The 18,864-nt window shown below is 47.3% G+C and overlaps 1 protein-coding gene across 4 annotated transcripts in view; it reads left to right on the forward strand.

Moving 5' to 3' along the window:
* auts2a (activator of transcription and developmental regulator AUTS2 a) overlaps positions 1-18,864 on the forward strand; it is a 326,493-nt gene that overhangs the window by 291,441 nt on the left and 16,188 nt on the right. For all 4 annotated transcript variants that reach the window (XM_085797320.1, XM_085797321.1, XM_085797319.1 and 1 more), the window contains one exon: positions 17,146-17,749. In XM_085797320.1, the coding sequence (XP_085653446.1) occupies positions 17,146-17,749 (604 nt within the window). The remainder of the gene's footprint in view (positions 1-17,145; positions 17,750-18,864) is intronic.

Here is an 18,864-nt window from a genome sequence, read left to right on the forward strand (position 1 = left end):
TTTCGGTCGGAGGAACGGACGGACGGCCCCGCAGTCAAGGACGGTCTCTTGCTCCCCAGGAGGTCGCGGGGAGGTCACGGCCTCTTCCTCCTCCCCCTCCCCTCCTCCGACTATAACTGCTGGAATAAAGCATTGTTGTTGTTGCTTTGGCTCAAACACAAGCTTCAAGCAAATCAAAATGGCCTTTTGGTATTTAATAAGTGAGCATGTTTTTAGAAATAAGACACAGAGCTGAAGGATTTAACTCTGAATGATGCATCACTGAGGCAGATTCCAGGCGTTTCCCCCCGTGTCTTTGCTTCTGTTGGTTATTCATCCCCCGCCAGGAGCATTTAATGTATCTCTAAGGGGTAAAGGAAGCTCAATATCCTGTGTAGCACAGAGGGAAGCCGCCCCCCCCTCCCCCCTCCCTCCTTTCCTCTCCATGGCTGCAACTACAGAGAGAGAGGCCGTATTTCATGACCATGAAAGGGGCCGCTCCAGCTATGCGTCTTCTGCTGACACAGCCAAACAAAGGTTAACAAATCAAGGGTAGCACTGGTTGATTTACCGTCTTCGCTGTTACAAACAATTGTCCGGCTCTAATGTCTACAGCTCCCATATTTTGTCTGTCTGCAGGGCAGGCGGTGAAATACGGCAGCGTTTCCAGCTGTACATTTCTCAAAATCATACTTAAATGTTTGTATCGATCACAGCTCATTAGTCCTGATCTGGGCTGCAGGGGAAGCGCTCCTCCACACTTCTCAGTTTGGTTTTAAATGAGGCTGAGTTCAGCATTTTGACGAGGTTTGGCAGTTTTAACATCTACACTTTTTTCCCTATGGGGTCTTGTGTGTTTTGCCGACTGAACGCATCAGTATTCAGTATTATAAATAATAAGATCTATTCAAAACGGACACTGTACGCTACACATTCTCATATCCATCTGTCCTTTATCTCCCAGTCACCTGCTCTAATCGTGCAATCTGCAAACACATGCGAGTTATGGAATTTCTGGCAGGTAGCTGAGCGCGGTAAACACTGTATGTGAGAGCGGCGGTCTAGCTGGTGCCTACTCAGTAGACGCTTGTTGACTAGAGGATCAGTTTGGAGGGGATGCTGTGAATGGGTCTGTTGGTGCCGAGGAAACACACTCACTTCACACAGCAGCAGCAGCAGCAGTGTGGGGGCCGGTCTCCTTCCATCCCCTCCAGCAACACACAAAGAGGTCATTCAGAGTTTGTTCCCCCAAATCCTGAGGTTAGAGACTAAGTAAATCCATCCATCTTAATGCACTTATTTCAGCACCAGGAGAGCTGCAGGGAGACTGTGTAAACACTCCTATATCCGACATGCCATGCTAAACCCAAAGAGCCTGGAACCCATCAGGCCAAAATTAAAGGTCTACATCTCAAACACAAACACTGAAATGGGCTGCACTCCAGAGATCAAAGTGAAAGGCCTTCGTTTTCCTGCTGCACCCCCCTCCCCCCTCCCCCACCCTGTCTGTCTGCCCACACCGAGATATGTGGTGGTGGTGCAGCAGCCAGTCAGGGTTGAATGGTGAGCGACTGTACTGTACATGTCTGTTAACGCTCAGTGTTGATCCGGCTAAGTCAGAAGGATGTAAACATACTTTGTCTTTGCTAATTAGCTGTATTTACAGTGATGGTTAGGGTTTCAACTCTTTAGCTTCTTACATGCTGGTTTTATGGAAAAGCAGTTGCAATTTTTCTCAGTGAACTGTCCTAAAAATATAAATATACTATCCCTTCTCTTGTGTTTGGGTCACCACTGACCCGTTTTCAGGTTTTAAATGCATAAAAGTACCACATACATTTGTTTATAGCATCAAGGCTTTTTGACTTTGTCAGGAACCTCTATCTAAACAAAAAATGTAAAATGCTCTGGTAAAATTTATGACATTTGTGGTGTTAGGGTCAATTTTGACCCGGTTATAACGATAAGAACAACAATTAGAGTTAAAACTGAAATCGTAAGTGCAAATCCAACCTTTTCTTGGATAAGGAAGCCTAACAATGTAACCAAGAGATGAGAAACAAATGGGATGATAAATAAGTATTTTAGTGTGTTTTACAGCTGATTGAAGACTCGGGTCAAAACTGACCCTAACACCATAGATGGTAGCAGAAAGCTGACAAGAGGAAGATTACATTGAAGACAAGGGTCATACTGACAAAAAAAGGGCCCAGGGGTCCACACCAATAAATATTAAAACCAATATTTTCATGGATAAGGAAAGCCTAACAATGTAACCAAGAGAAGAAAAACAAATTGGATGAAAAGAAATGTTTTAGTGTGTTTTACAGCTGATTTAAACTGACCCGAACACCATAGATGGCAGCAGAAAGCTAACACAAGACAAAGGATATATCCTGTTTAGTGTCCGTTTTCTTTTTTGTGGCGGTTTTATTGTTGGTGTGTTGACAGAGAAGATGCCATAGACTAGTGGTGGTGGATGGGCGGGTGGCGGGCAGCGGGCGGCGGGAGGTGGAGGTGTTGAAAGCAGCAGCCTCCTACTCCCAGGAGAGCTCCTCCTCCCATCACCATCACCAGCATCCACTGATCCAAAGTGACATCAGCCACTCTCCTGCCAACTGTGCAGCGTTAACAGGGTCAATGTACCACATATACACACACACACACACACACACACACACACACACACACACACACTCATACACACACCACTTATCAAGACCCAACCATTCCCAGTGCACTGTCGGTGTGTTCAGGCCAATTATGCCTGTGTCTGTCTTTGGTCCCTGAGGCAGAGGTGACATTGCCAAAGAGGGACAAAGAGCAGGCTGCCTTAATGAGGCCTCGCGGTGGCTTAGAGGTGTGTGTGTGTGTGTGACTGTACGTGTGCGTGCGTAACAGCAGGAGTGCCGGTCTGGAATAATCTACTCCTCTATCATCATCCAGCATGTGTATCTGACAGTTTTTCCCCGTCTCCAGGTCTTCCCCCTGCAGCCATCTCCATCACGCTGCTGCTGCTCCAAATCTCAGTGTTTTGAAGCAGCCTCTGCTGCCTCGTGATGTCATTCTCACACAAACAGCTCTTGGTTCTGGTGAATGACTTGAGGGCTCTCTGTCCCAGAAACGCAGCATAGCAGCTTTGCCAGACACACGTACTAAAAAGGAGATGGGATTAACACAGCGGATAAGATGTTAGTGTTCAGTGTGAAACGATTCACTCCAGCAGTGTTGCTGCTGCTTTGAGCAGCATGAAGGAGGATTTGGTCTCACTTTAAAAAAAAAAAAAAAGAAAAGACAGAGACATACAGTACTCCTGATGAAGAGGGTGAATAACGACCTAAAGTTAATAAAACCAGCTACTTTGAATCATGTGTTCATGGAGATTAAACATCTCAGAATGCCACACATCCTTAAAATGTTTGAGCTGTTTAGGATAAGCGAGCAGGGAGTTGCCATCATATTCAAGCTTTTCCGCCTTTATCACATACATGACCACTGCTGTAATCAGTGTAATCCTCAACCGTCGCTGCAGGAACCCAGTGAAGAGAAGTGTGGAGTCAGAACATCTACTGCTGTGCTCAACAGCTGTGGTGTTTATTAAGGGAAGACGTTGTCTGGTAGAGGAGCCTCCCTGTTTCCCTGTTGCCCTGTTTCCCTGTGTGCATGCAGGACCAAAGCAGGGTCAGCTCTGTGGAAGTGAAAGTGTAAACACAGCCTTTTAAGAGACACAGAAAGATGAGAGAGTGCAAGAGCAAGAGGACTCTGATCAGGATTGATGAAAGCAAGGCTTTAATTGCTCCCACAAGAGAAGAGGTTATCTTTTTTTTCCCTTCTCACCCTCTCTGATTCTCATAAATATGCAGAGCAGAAATAAAGCCCTGATGAGCCGCAGGGCAGATTAGAGAGGACTACAGAGCAGGATTCTGGTTTGTTAGCAGCAGTCCATAGATCCCTTGCATGTGTTTCTGCTCTGCGCACACATTGCCTGGCTTTCATTTGTCTCAAACCGCATTCATTATATTTCCACAGGCTACTGACTGCATAAGGTCAGGTACAAGGAGTTCTGGGAAGCTGTGATGAGGCCGTCAGACCTTTAGGGCAACATCGCCCCCTGCTGTTGGGTGTGATCTTGAGATTTCTGAGCAGTGTGTGTGTGGAGAGGAAATGGTTAATTTGTGCTGGGTGATGTGTATGTGTGTGTAAAGTTTTATATGTATCCTGGAAAGGACATTTTGAAGCATGTGCATTTGATATAAACAAAGTTTAACGAAGTGCATAGTGTTCCATTTTTATCACCATCTCTTGGTTCATCATCTCTGGCTCTTGGCCACTGTTCTTAGAAGCCTGCCCAAACCCATCAACGTCCATCAGACTGTCACCATCTGTTGCAGATTAAGCTGCTCCTGAAGGGAGCTATTTGATTTCAGGGTTCCAACATCCCCCTTTTTTTTTTATTCCATGTGTCAGGTTTTACTGTAAATACTGTCGTACAAAAACCAAAATCCCACAAGGGATTGCTTTTTCAGGCCGTTCAAGCCAAGAGCTAACGGGCCATTGCGTCGGTTTCGGGCTGCACGTCTGGTTTAGCTCTTGGAGCGCCGAGACAGTCGGCTCTGCTGGGCCATTTAGAGGCAAAGCTGGAAAGCTGTGTTTGGAAGCTTTTTCCCTAAACCCTGCACTCAGTCAGTGTGTGCACTGTGGTGTTGTGATGTATGAATCCCCTGGCCATGCCTGACACTAGCGAGCTTGTCTGAGCCCATGTCTTCGCAGAGTAGGAGGCCGCGGACAGAGGCTGCATTGTTCCCCCCCTAAAGTAACACAAGCTCAAGGCAGCCGCTGCCCAAAGGGGGATATCAAGTTGTTCTCTCCACACTAACACCACAATCCTAGCTTAAGCTCTGAGGCTTGACGAGGGAGCAGAGGGGCAGCTGACTGTTTGGACGAGAGTGCAGTTCAAATAAACAGCTTAAATCCCAACCAGCCTCCCCCATGCTCTAACCCTCCCTCATCACGTATCGCAGTCCCACAGCCATAGCTCATCACTGCGGAGCTTGCCAACAGCCCCTCAGCTAATTTGTGGTGTTATTTTGAAAAGCATGTTGATGTGAGAAAGAAGAGGGGCCGCGAGCAGAGAGAGAAGAGGGTGAGAATCTAGGCCTGGTTTGGTTACACCTCCCTGCTCGTGAGCAATGGGTAGGTTAACCACCACACCAGCAGAAGACCACACGGCATTTCCAGGCCGGAGGGAAGGAGGGATGAAAGTACGAGTGGATGGGAGAGAGGGAGAGAGACGGCCATTAACAGCTTTGTTTCTGCCTCGGGTGTCCCGCTAATCCAACTGCAGTGAAACCCGAGCGCGGGGGTAATGAGACAGCACTTGACGCTCTCGCACACTCATGCACGTAGACACATCAGCAGCTTCTGTAAGGCCAGCGAAGTCTTAAAAAGAGAAAAGGCTACATGCAAATTGATACTTCATGAGATCCTCAGATATCTGATCCGTGCATTCGAGCTATTACCCCCTCTGGAATGAGTTTTAACACCCGGCGCAGGCTGCGTTGAATCTGATCCTCGCAAGCAGCCAGGTATGTGCGGCATGGATGTGTGTAAAAACCAGTTGGCCCCATTTGAAAAAGAGTGAAAGAGGCCCGGACTGATGACTCCCTGGGGACAGATTTCTCTTTCCAGCCCCTCTATGTCTCTCTCCCTGGTGAAATCACGGTGGTGTCAGTGTGTCAGCCCGAGCTGTCACTCTGCTTATTGCTGCGAGCCAGTCACTCCCATTCTCTGCCTCCCGGCCCAGGAGAGACGGCGGAGAGAGAGAGAGAGAGGAAAGAGCAGACAGAGGCAATAGAAAAGGAAAAGAGGGGCTTTTTCCACTTGACACAATGGATGAGCAGAGTGTCAACACCCCTTGATGCAATTGGAGAGTCTAGAGAGAAGCAAGAGGAGAGAGAGCCAAGGCTGTCTGTCACCTCGCTGAAGCCAAGTGTGCAATTAATAAACACCCCCACGGGCCGGTTTGGTACAGTCCACTTGGCCCGGCTGACAGGCTGACAAGTCTTCATGGAGGACAGGTCAACACTGAGCCGAGCGGACAGAGAGCTGCAGTAGCTACATGTACCTCAACTAGGGTGGCATTTGGACCTGTTGACTGGTAGAGTGTTCTCTGTGGGTGTGGGTGTGGTTGGGGTTTGGGGGTGTGGGGTGTGGGAGTTGGGGGGGTGAATGAGAAAGTTGTAGGTGTTTATGAGTGAGTGTGGGTTTTTTTATGAGCATGTGACTACGACTGAGACTTCAGCATGTCTGTGTTTGAAGTGAGTCGGTTCAAGTGACGATTGTCTATTGTTTCCTGAGCCGCCACAGTGACCGACATGAAACACGTGTTGCAGTACCAGGCAGCGAGGAGCGACACACTGACACACACACACACAGCCTCAACTCTCAGTCTTCTCAGATCCAGTTGATTTTAAACTGCTCGCTCTAAGTCTCAGTTTAGTGATTCATCAGAATCAGCAGACCAACGTACTCACACTCCTCCTGTGCGAGTTGGGATGTCACGATTACTTGTTTTCATAATTAATCGTGGTATTAAACACCACAATTAATTCATCGTAAAGATTCCTAAATACCGTTACTTTCCCAAAAAGATGATGTTGGAACCTCATCGGCAGATGTGTGCAAAAATAAAGGTAAATGCTCAGATACTGGTCCATTTAACTAACGTAACATTGAATTGGTAGGAAATTAAAAGATGATGTTGGAACCTCATCGGCAGATGTGTGCAAAAATAAAGGTAAATGCTCAGATACTGGTCCATTTAACTAACGTAACATTGAATTGGTAGGAAATTAAATGTTAGCCTGTCATTTTTAATTAAAAAAAAAAAAAAGCAAAACAAAACAAAAAACGATTAAAATAAACGTAAACATTTTCCCCTGGGGGATTAATAATTGGTCATATATTGATAAATACTTGAAATATTTTGTGTAAACAATGAGTAATGTAATTATATTTTGACTATATTTGATTTTACACATTCATAGAGTTGTGAAATTAATTAGTGCATAATAATTGTGATAATCATAGTACCGTGATTATTTCTCTGGCAATAATCGTACCAAGAAAATGTATAATCGTGACATCCCTACAGTATGTGCGAGTCAGACTGACACAGAAAAGATAGGACACACACACAGCTCTATTTTCCAGCCTGAAGCAGGAGTTGATGACACACTTCATTTGTGGCCTTTCAGCTGTGAAGGTTTGTACACAGAATGATACAAAGTTGTTCTGTTGTTGTTGCTTTCACCAAGCAGCAGTCTGAGCACTATAGCAGCACTTATAGAGCAGTGTTTGAATGATTGAGCCTCCATCTTGGCAGAGCAGTTACATACAACAATGGACAGGCGCCATACGGTCTGATGATGTTTCATGTGCAGGTGGGAAACCATCTAACTGTAGCATAGTGACAAAAACATAATGCTTTTCTTGTAAATCAACTCAGTAAATAATTTATAATGATCATCGGAGGTGTGTGTGTGCATCGTTGCACCATGTGTAACACTAACAACACTGGTGACATGGTGTTTCCCCCTGCAGTCTTCAAAATACTGTGATGTTTGTAAAATATTCACAGCACTGTGAGGCTGAACTGGCAAAGGACTGACAGAGGTTTCATGGCTGGTTGAGGAGGAGAGATGCTGACATGTACGCCGGTGCTGTGGGCCCCTCAGCAGCCCCCCGTCACTGTGTATGTGTGTCTCTAGGATCCAACAAGCACGAGAAGCAGCAGAAAAGAAGAAAAAAATCCACATTGGCTGCCTACATCCACCATTTGTCACTCCTCACTAGTAGAGATATCTGGGCCTGTTGTGAGAAGTCCCATCAGCTGGCTTATGTACATGTGACATGTTTCAGGTCAAGCGGTCTGGCTCGCTCCGCAGCAGCTGCCTTGTTGTCTCCGAGTGTAGCTTTACACCATTGTGTGTCATTGTGTGTGCGCTGCTGCTCGCTGCTCGCCGCCCGCTGACCGATCGCTATGGACTGACTGACTGACTGACTGGATAGATCCTCATTACACGCTGCTGTTATTTCAAAGCTTCAGTGAGCCTGGGCATGACAGCCAAACCTGCAGAGGATCTGTCAGCCCGCGGGCAACAAGTGTCCCCCCTGAGGGCTGCCCTGCTCTGCAAAGCCCCTTCCCCACCCCCCCTTGGCCCCTTGGCTGGCTTTTCCACCCATCCCTTCTTCTCCGCAGTCACCTGTGCCAGCATGCCCGTCATCGAGTCCCTGACCCGACTCTTCTCCCGTTACGGTCCCTCCAGTCTGACCTCACACCCTCAGGGATATATAAAGATTTGTTCTCTAAAGGGGGGTAGAGAGCTGGAAATGAGACACTGCTGGCCGCCAATCCCAAACCGCTACATCCTCATGTGCACGTAAAGACGGTGATGGTGCTTTTTGGAGGGGGGGGGGGCAAGGATGGGGGAAGGAAGGAAGGTGTCCAAACATTTAGGCCCCCTCCAGGAGCTGTCTAAGCAGCAAGGCAGCAGATTTTCCACATGCTGGTGGGGTGAGAAGAGTGAGACGCAGGGAGCAGTTAAGAGCCATTACAGGAGTATCTGTAATCAGAGCTACTGTGGGTGGAAGAGTGTTGTCGCTGCAGCTCTCTGTTAGTAAATGGCTTCAATATGACTGGAGAGAGAGGAGACAGAACACTTTGCTGCTACCAGACAGAGTATGAATGAATGGGACACGGATGGATACTAGCGAAGGTAGGAGACGCACGGGGCGGGAGGGGGGGGGAGAGCGACTTTCTCTCTTTTCCTGTCACTCTTGTATTTGTCTCTGTTGTACTGTAAACATGTGTAAGTGCTTGTTCTCTGCGGTCTGGTCTGGTCTGGTCTGGCAGCCGCTCTCCTCTATTGCCTCGCATCTGTCAGAAGAGCTCAGAACGTTCAGTGGTTTACTGAGGCCAATTAACCCAGATTGCTACCATTTGACAGAAGAAAGATCACAGTCGCTCGCCTCGCAGACAGTCTGTCTTAGAAGAGGAGTCGGTGGTTTGTTGCCGCCGCGTGGTTTCGCCTTCGCTCACACTCACATAGGCCATGACATCACCGCCTATACGCACACTATTTATATTTACATACACGCTGCTCGCTTTGGCTTCACAACTCGTAATACAAAATTCATAAACCAAATGAGACAGGCATGAAATATAGATGTTAAGAGAGGGGGGCTTAACAGCTCCCCCCGCCTGCTTTTGGCCTTTTGCTCAATCACCACTTGTTAAAGCAGCGGTTTGTGTTACTGTGAAATGATATCAGCACACTGTGGTATTCTCACTGAAAGACTACACATGTCATGCTCTCACAGCCAGAATAGTTGGCCTGCCCCACCTCAACCCAACCCCCCCCCCCCACCTTTAATTCTGTTTAGCCTCCCACTCCCCTTCCCCATGCAACCACCCCTGGGAGTCTAGCGCTAATAAAACAGCTCCAGTCCAAGACCCTCCACACGGCAGGATGTCCAGGCTGCGTAACCCAACACCCCCCCCCCCCCAGCTCCGGCTTTAGAGAGTTGCTGACATGACGGAGAGTCTGGGAGGGCCAGCAGGGGAGCGTCCATCATTGTCAGGCCCCAGCACAGCAGCAGCAGCGCCATCGCCCCCCAAAGCTCCCATCTGGGGCATGTCCAACACACATGCCTGTGTGCTGTGAACTCGTTGCTGTGAGGTGCAGCGACACTCTGGAGACGTAAAGAGAGAAGAGGGGGCGGTGGGGGGCTGCTCTTAGAGAAACCAATGTTGTTAAAGCAGAAGTAAGTGGAATATTTGTGTTAATATAAGTCTTAAATAGTTATATCTTCCGACAGCAATCACTTATATAGAGTGTTTGGTCTGAGACACGGGTCTGTCAGTCTTTTGCTCTGCTGTAAGCCGAGGAGAAAACTTTCCTTGTATCCTACAACCTTTATCCAATGAGGAGAGAGAACGGCATAAAGGGGCGGTCCTCTCTGTGTGTGCAGCCAAGGGATGCGCGTGAATGTGGTGACGTAGGGACGAGGGCGGGGACTGCTAACTCCATCGGCTGACAAGAAGTTAGCCAAAACCACCGGATTGCTTATTTCTGCTTTAAAGATGTCATTTTAGTCACAGAAGTCGAGAGAAAGTGTATTGTTTTGCCTCGTGCTGATGGACCACTTGTTTACATGGAGGCTTGTTAATGCCATTATGTGCAGCAGCTGTCGTCCGTCTGCTGTCTGCCCAATTTCACATGAATGCAGCATGAAAAATACGATTGAGTTGCTTGCGATATACAACCGCAATGCTAGATGGGAGTAATTTCTACACAATGTACCTTTAAAGTCTTCAGAGCTAAAGAAAGGAGCTAACAGAGTGGAGCGTCTCTGGAGGCTGCGGAGATGAGATCAGGGACAAAGCTTCCCTGAAGGTCAGCGACACTTTCCAGCTTCTGGAGTGCAGGTGTACGGTCGCTCCTCTTCTCCACATTACACTGCTCAACATATTATTAGCCTGCAGCTTTTAGCATAGCAGGGAAATAAGGAATTAACCACACACATCCACGGCCAGACTGACAGGCACATAAATCCTCCGTAGAGGTGCATTGTGGGGTGGCGTCTCTGCAGATGAGGAAATGAATCCTTTGGTTAATGTGCAGACACAGGCTTCATAGACTGTCGCCACTTTGGGCACCAGAGAGAGGGGGTATTAGCACATCAGGGATTTCAAAACACCTTCTAGTCCCGCAGACATGGGAGTTGAGCTCAGATGTCATCCACTAATATGAACCCCAGGGTATTCCACCGAGGAAGACAGGCTCTCCTGAGTGTGAGAACATTGTGCGTTTCACATGTGTGATATCCATCTGGGGGTAGCTGTGTAGCTGTACATTGTAAACCGGTGATTTTTTTTTTTTTGTAAAGACAAACACAGGAGGAGAAAGAGGAAAGATGCCGTTGTGTGTTGGTTTAGCGGTTCAGCCCTGACACCGAGGCTTTTATGAGCATACGTCAGTGACAGAAACTAGCGGTCTGCTATATTTATTGTTCTCCTCTGTGTGTGTGGGAGGGAAGGAGGGGGGGGGCTCTGTTAAAAAATCTCTGCTATTAATGCGACTGCAGTCTTCATTAAGAACAAATAAACACAGCCCGGTCGCTCACCGAGGAGTTCTTTGGGGGGAACATATGGTGTCTAAACCACACTGGAGGTCAGACCACTGTCAACACTTGCTGCTCAATTACAACTCTAATTTTGTTGTCAAACAAAATATGTAGACAGAAGAGGAGCGAGTTTGCGGTGTTTTCTTTTTCCTTTTTTGTGCACAGACGAAATGGTTTCCAGACTGAGGCCTGAGGCAAAATTGTCTCTTAAAACATTCTGCATAACTGGGGACTGTTTTTTTTTTATTTTTTTAAAGGGGATTTTATTCCGCCTGCTTCTAAATGCCCAGCCCAGAACAGAGGGAGATCCTGATTGTAATTAATGTTTACTGAGACATACCAATGCAAGATGGAATTTTCAATGAGGGCCATGAATCCTTGTTCGGCACAGTTGTGCATTTTAATTGATTCAACTTGAGCAAACAGTCTGCCTCTCTCTGTTTGTGTTTCTGTTTTCTGAGGAGAGGCTGGATGATGTGTGTCGACTCGAGGAAAGAAGACAAAGTGAGGGGCAGAAAAACACAGCCTCTGTCCAACAACACAACCATTGTTTATTTGTTGCGACTCCACTCCAGACTCTTCAGCCCTCAGTTCTCAAAAAAAATATCTCTGCACCAAATTAATCATATGATTCACCTGTACCACGGCAGTGCAGTTTTCAGCAAAAACACTGTGTTGGCTGAAGTGTTGTTGCCTCTGGAAAAGCAAATGTGATCTTTGAAAAGTGTTGGGCACGACACCACTGACTGACTGTCAACTGACAGGGAACAGGATAAGGGCAGAAAAACGTCGCTCACTGCAGGGGAGACGGTGAATGAGTGCAGCTTTGAAGGTCTCTGTCAGCTGTGACAGACACCTCTGGGTTTTGCAGATGTCAACGCTTGTCCTGAGAAAGGTTTGTTTTATTCTAGGCCACAGATACAGTGATACTAGCTGTCTGCCGCCTACAGTTGTCATCCACATTGACAGTTTCTGGACTGTCAATATAAAAAAACCACTGTAGAATTAACAACCAGTACATTAAATATAGTAATCCAATACAGAATTGAATGCTAGTATGCTGTATGCTCCTTAGCTACACTACAGGTGTGGCTCTTCAGATACCAGTGGTGGTTAATTGGTCCATTACTTATCCAGATTGTTTGAAGGGTTTACCATGGAATTGGAAACATTCATAGTCTCTAAAGGGTAAAACCTAAAACTTTGTTTTCCTTTAGCAACATCATCAGGTTGACAGTTTTTGTTTATAGTCACATGTCAACACAACCATTAGATGGATTACCAGGGAATCCGATACAGACATGCATGGTTCCCAGAGAGGATGAATGTTAATGACTTCGACTTTTCTGAAGAGCAAAGTCTACCATTTCATCGTGAGGTCAACTTTTTTAGTTTGTCTAGTACTTTGTTTATGACCGAATCGATGATGTTCCCATCAACATACCGCGTCGGGCTAATAAACTAATAATGCTCGCAACAGCAAACCTGCGTGACACCGATACAGGACAAACCTGCAATCAGCACCTGGAGGTTACCTGTCATTGCATCATCTGTTGCCCTCGAGTCCATAATGAAGAGCAGACTCCCTCCCTCCCTCCCTCCCTCCCTCCCTCCCCATTAGCACCTGTTTCCTAGAAGCTCTCAACAGTGGAGCAGCTGTCACAGCCTCCAGTACAGTGACTCTCAACCTTCTATTTATGACCGTCTGGCTGTTGTAAATAGAGATGTGCAAGTGCAAATGGCTATTGTTCAAGGCATTAACTCTCCTACTATCTTTGGTTCTGTTGTGTCTTCAGTTTAATGAGGCTAAGGTCACAGGCACAGATGTAGTGATAAATTACAGATTGGTAGGCCTACTAGGCCATGGTCTAAATTTGTCGATTATACTTTTTTGAGTTAATAATATTATTATTCCTGCCCACTAATCTTCATGTAATGTACATTATTTACATGATATAAACTGTATTTTACTCCACTACATCATCTTAAGTGATGATACAATCTGGTGGCAGATCATTATTGTGTGTGCATATTCTTATGCATCATAAAATATACTGTTTACTTAAGTTGCATGACCAGTCGAGTAAAGCGGATGCCATCTGCCGTCATTTGTTTGCGGATCCAGTGTGTTAGTGTTGGACCAGTTTGACGTGACACATGTTGCACACAGCGCCCTGGTCGGTGGTGGCTCCTCCATTTTGGTAATTTTTTTTTGTTTTTTTTAAGCTGGTAATCTTTTTTTCTGTATGTTTATGACAAGAAGTAAACAATCTGAAACATGAGTCAGTTTACAAGAAAAATGGAGCATCCATTATTTGGCCTTACAGCTGCTTCCTCTCTGAAACACATAGCATTAACTTGTCGCTCTCAAGCCCTCGCTGCGTTTCACCTCTGCCGGGTGCACGGCCGTGGTCGAGGCTCAGCTGTCAGTCTCGTGTTCTGCTGCTATGTGTTAGGTTGTTGGTTTTGCATGATTGGAGCTATGTGACCCCTGCCTGGATGAAATCCCATAAATGAGTGCGAGGGTTTAGAATGTGTCGAGGTGCTATTTTGAGGAGGATGTGACAGAAGGGAGTGACGGCAATGGACAGAAGCTCGGAAAATGTCGCTTAGGCCCCGGTGGGCATCCGTTTGCTGTTTGCCTCCAGGTCCAGGTGGAGGCCGTCATATCCACCCACACGCTGACATGAGCTGGAGAGAAAAAACAGAGAGAGATTAGCAAAGTAGTTTTGGCTCGAGTTGGGCACTAATGTATTTTTCAAAAGGACAGGTGCTGAGCTGCCAGTTGAGCTTTTAAAAGATGATGATGTTGGTGCTTGTTTGTTAATCATTTATATGGGCCAGGTTGTATCTAGTGGTGACATTGAAATATAATATGCTAAATTAATCCCCTTATGTACTGCGGTAATGACCTAACACCATATTAAACAACCTAATGTCATGCATCTCACTTTGCCAGGCCTCCTGTCACTCCCTCTCTACAGATCAGCGCCGAGTGCAAACATTGGTGCAACGAGCTGAGCCATTTGTCTCTCGTGTGACTGCACCGATCCAAATGTCTTGCTGATGAAGGACCATTAACCAACCAGATACACAGGTCTATTAGCCATGCAGGCTCAATGTGATATTAGCAGCACATTAAAGAAATGCTAACAGTAAATACAGCTGCATGCTACTAATGAGCTGTGCTCCACTGCAGGACAATAACAACAAAGGTGAAACACAGCAGGAAGGAGGCGTGCAGACAGTCAACGTCTCTTGTCTGATGTCTTATTCCATTTTTTTTTTGTTTTTTTAATCCTCGTAAAACTTCTAAAGGGCAGAGTTTTAATCTGCATTCGTCATACTGTGTTATATGATGTTATCATATTAGATTCAGTTCAGCTAGATCAGAGTTGTAGCCCGTCTAATGATTACATGCTGCAGTGTCGCTTTTAGCATGTGGAGAGACACAAATCAGGAGTGCTGGTGTGTGCAGCTAATACACTGAACAGTAGGAGACGGCTCACCCAGGGATAATGAGTTATCCCCCTAAGCCCCACACCGGGTCCCCAGACATCCAGCCTTAATAATTGGCTTTCCTGTGCATGCACACAGACGAGCGCACACACACATACACACACACACAGACAGATGACCCTCAAAAAAAACCCTCCTATACCCCGTTTACTTCTTAAATCTGGCCTCTAGCTTTTGCCTCCCCAACTAACCCACACACACCCACAGGCCTCTTTCTCTGCTGTGATGCTCCAGCGAGCAGCGTGTGCTAGTTAGAAAACCACAACACTACTGAAATGTTGAGAAACAGCAGGGCTCCACATTTTGAGTAAGCCAAGCGGGAATTGCGCTTATTTGTTTCCAGGGATGAAGAAGACTGGCAAATGAACCCTCTCGGGAGGGAAACTGGTGTATACTCCTCTTCTCTTCTTCCCCCGCTCCGCCCGGCCCTGGAGTCTTCATTATGACCAGAATAGACACCTTCTTTTTAGCATGTTAGCACATTCTCAAAACAAGCCGTGGACCTCGGGGACTCAGAGGTGCAGCAGGAGACTTGTGAATTGGGAATTTTCTCCTCTGCCGTCTGCTGCGGTGGAGTTGTTTGCCAGCAGCAGTCTCTCTTGACCGGTAATAGCATTTGTAAGTGAAGAAGACTGACATGGATGAGGGAGATGGATTTAAGGGCTGCTGCTGCTGGGCCTTTCTTCTTTATTGACGCACATGAAGGTTGAACAGTAGCGCTGCCAGAGAGATAGTGTGTCTATGTAAGGGTCGGTTAGCTTTCGAGAATTGACGTGTGTGTCTCTGCGTGATGTGGGGACTTTTCTTCATTGTGCTTGCCCAAAGACGGCTAACAGAGAGAATTAGACAAACACTTGAACCTGCCAAAGGGCTGCCTTTTGTCTCCTGACAGGCTGGCAGATGTCCCAGTTAAGCTCACCCACATAGAGCAGGAGTCAACAGCTGTTATTGGTGATATTGATCGTGATCTTGCTCGAGGAATTACCTCCTCTGACCCCGAAGTGCAATATCACATGCACCTGGGGGCTGCTAATACCTAGCTTAGCATTTTAATGTTAATGGACGGACGTTCTTCCCACACGGCCCTGTTTGCTCAGCCTCAGCTCCCTCTGGAGTCGGTCCAGAGGGAGCAGTGTGTCAATGAGACGGAGGCCCGCTGTGACAGGCTGCAGCTCTGCAGAGCACGCTGCTGTCTCTGCCCAGGGGACCCGGGCCCCATCTACACCTCTTTGGCAGGTAAAGGATTTAGCTGGCTTCACTAAGGGGGGAGGAGGAGGAGGAGCCCTCGCTCCTGTCCCTAAACCCCCGTGAGGCTTGGGGAGAGTTAATTACAGTTTTTGTATGCACTGTCATCCCCCATGAGCCTCTCTGCCTCTGGAGCAGCAAAGCCGACTGGTTTCTGAGCACTTTGTTCTGTAGGAGGAGGTCCCTGCAGAGAAATACCCTGGATGGAGCTTATTAGCTATTGTTCTGTGTGACTTCAACATTGTACAGCAGTCGCTTTTCATTCTTTGGATTAATTCACACTTTGGACATAATGGAGTCCACCCAGGGCTTTTAATGGCAGGTAATTGCTGTTTTTTGGCAATTACTGAAAGTCCACAAAACTAATCCTTATCTTATCAGACAGTAAGCTAATGTGCAGCTGTCCTTCACGCCACATGCAAAAGTGAATTAATGAATATTTTACCCTGCACTGTCCTGTAATATGCACGAGCCATCATCATTCTCAAGATAGTTAGCATGAGACAATGAACATACTCTATATGGAAAATATAATTCAAGCATTACCATGTAGTTTTCACTTGTAAAACAGATGGAAGACAACCTGACATTTGTCCACTATGTAAATATATGCACAACCCAGCTACAGTCTATGTGTATGCATTAGATCTGTAATGCTATGGTACATGCAGAAAAGTCTGTACCCATTTGACCAGAATATATTTAACATGTCCTGAAATTGGAAGCTCTGATATCCAACAAAATATTAACCTTGGAAATATATCTTGTGTATAATACAAACTGATTTCAGCCTGAACAAGAAAAACACCTTTCAAATGGGTAGTTTCTCCTTGGAGATGGTGCTAAAGGCTGCGTCAAAGGGCTGCGGAGGGAGGGAGGAGGGAGGTGCTTGTGCTGGCAACACTGTAAACTGCAGCTGGCCAGTTTCAGCTGCAAGAGTAGGAAAAAGTGTGTGTGTGTCAGTGTATGAGTCGTTCTCTCAGTTCAAAGTGCACCACAGAGGCAAAAGCAACAGCTTGGAGAAGGCCTGCAGCTCACACATCATCATCATCATCATCATCTCCTCTTTGACTTCATCTTTGTCCTCAGATCTCCCCCTGTGCTTGATGTATTTATGATCATACAGGGTGTTTTGATGAACCACCATTTTAAAAACTAAGAATTGTTATTGGACGTGCACTTTTTGTTCACACAGTGTTTCTCTTTGTTTCACAGTTCCTGATTTTGGCATCGATGTGCTCTCCACCAATGGCAGCCAGGAGCCTCACGGCCCCGGCCTCCTCAAGGTGTCAGGCCTAGAGCGCAGTCAAGAGCGGAGCCAGGAGAGCTGCAGGGAGCCCCCACCCCCTGCACCCAGCAGCACCCCTGACCAGCCTTTGCCCGCCCCCCACCAAGCCCCCCCTCTGCCCCAGCCTCAGGCGCAGCCGTCCGTCCCCCGGCCCCCGTCCCCTCACTGGACCCAGGCGAACGGCGCCGGCGCCCCGGCCCCCCCGGCCTCGACACACCCGCCCCCCCGCTCCGAGGCTCTCCCCAGGCCTCCCACGCCCGCAGCCCTGCCTCTCGCCCAGGGCCAAGAGCCCTCGCCGCCCCCCCCTCCCCGGCCCCAGCACCAGCAGCAGCAGCACCAGCCTGATCTGCTGTCTCACCCGCGGCCGCCGCCCACGCCCAGCCTCCACCCGCACCCGCCGTCGCCCGCGCTCCCCACCCACCACCACCCCCACCAGCAGCACCCCAGCCAGGCCGGGCCCCACCGGCCGCCGTCGCGCTGCCACCCCCGGCCGCTGTCCGCCTACAACGGCCTCAACCTCAACGGTCACAGGTACGGAAAACACACCCGACAACCTCACACACACTCACTTCATCAGGAGAAAGTTGGTGATGTCCCATTTCTCCACACTTGGCTCAGTGCGCTTGGTTACGCACACACTTTGGTGACGTTTTGCTGGCGGAACGTATATTTGCATACAGTGTGCAAGCATGTTTTGCAGCTTGTGCCATTGTGCACACTTGCTCAACTACGACACACACTCACAGCAACAGTTTTAATAAACAGTGCTGCTGGATCACAGTCTCATCTACTACAAAAGTAAAGTAGAGTAGAGTAGAGTAGAGAATACTTTATTCATCCCTAGGAGGGAAATTCAAATTAGTCCAGTAGCTCACATGACAATGACACAAAAAAGAAAGAAAGAGGGCTGCTGAATGTAGCAGGGCCACCGGATGGACATACAAAGTGTCTCTATGCGCAAGATTCAAATCATAAATGTGTAAGCCCAACTCTGTAAGTAGCCTAAATAAAACAAACAAGAAAAACGAAAAAAAAACATGAACAGAGCATGATCTATATAAAATATGATGTTAAAAAGTCATAATTATAAGATAGAAAGTCAATTTGAAAGTCAATTTGAAATTCATTCAATGGAATTTCCCAAACGTGGCTTGTAGCTCCCCGTGACGGCAGACTTCTCCATGGTGCATTGTGGGATTTATACTTGGCCAAATACCGCTCGGATGCAGTCTTACCGTAAGTGTGGGTAAAGTGCAAATCAAGCGCGCTGCACTTTTGGTCGTTGGAGAAATGAGACACACTTGCACACTGACACTAAGCCCATGAACGCGCACGCCAAGTGCCCAAGTGTGACCTAGTGTGCATATTGGGACAGGCCCAAAGTTTTGTGTCTGATGTCCTCACATGGTCTGACGCACAAAATTGCAGCAGTGCGGCGGACAAAAGCTCGTACACTTCCGTCCTAACTTTTGGGCTGAATAGTTCCCATGATGCCCTACTACAGTACCAGTATGTAAATTGCTATCAGGCTGCGCTTTAAGTCCCCGAGCCAAACACAGTGGCTTCGACTATTAACAGAGAAGTAAAAGGGCCACACTGCTCCCTGAGTGCCTGTGATTTATTAGCCACCCACATTGTCACTGGGG

Source organism: Trachurus japonicus, chromosome 14 (assembly GCF_045865225.1).
Source record: "Trachurus japonicus isolate A0001 chromosome 14, Traja_1.0".
Lineage (NCBI taxonomy): Eukaryota > Metazoa > Chordata > Actinopteri > Carangiformes > Carangidae > Trachurus > Trachurus japonicus.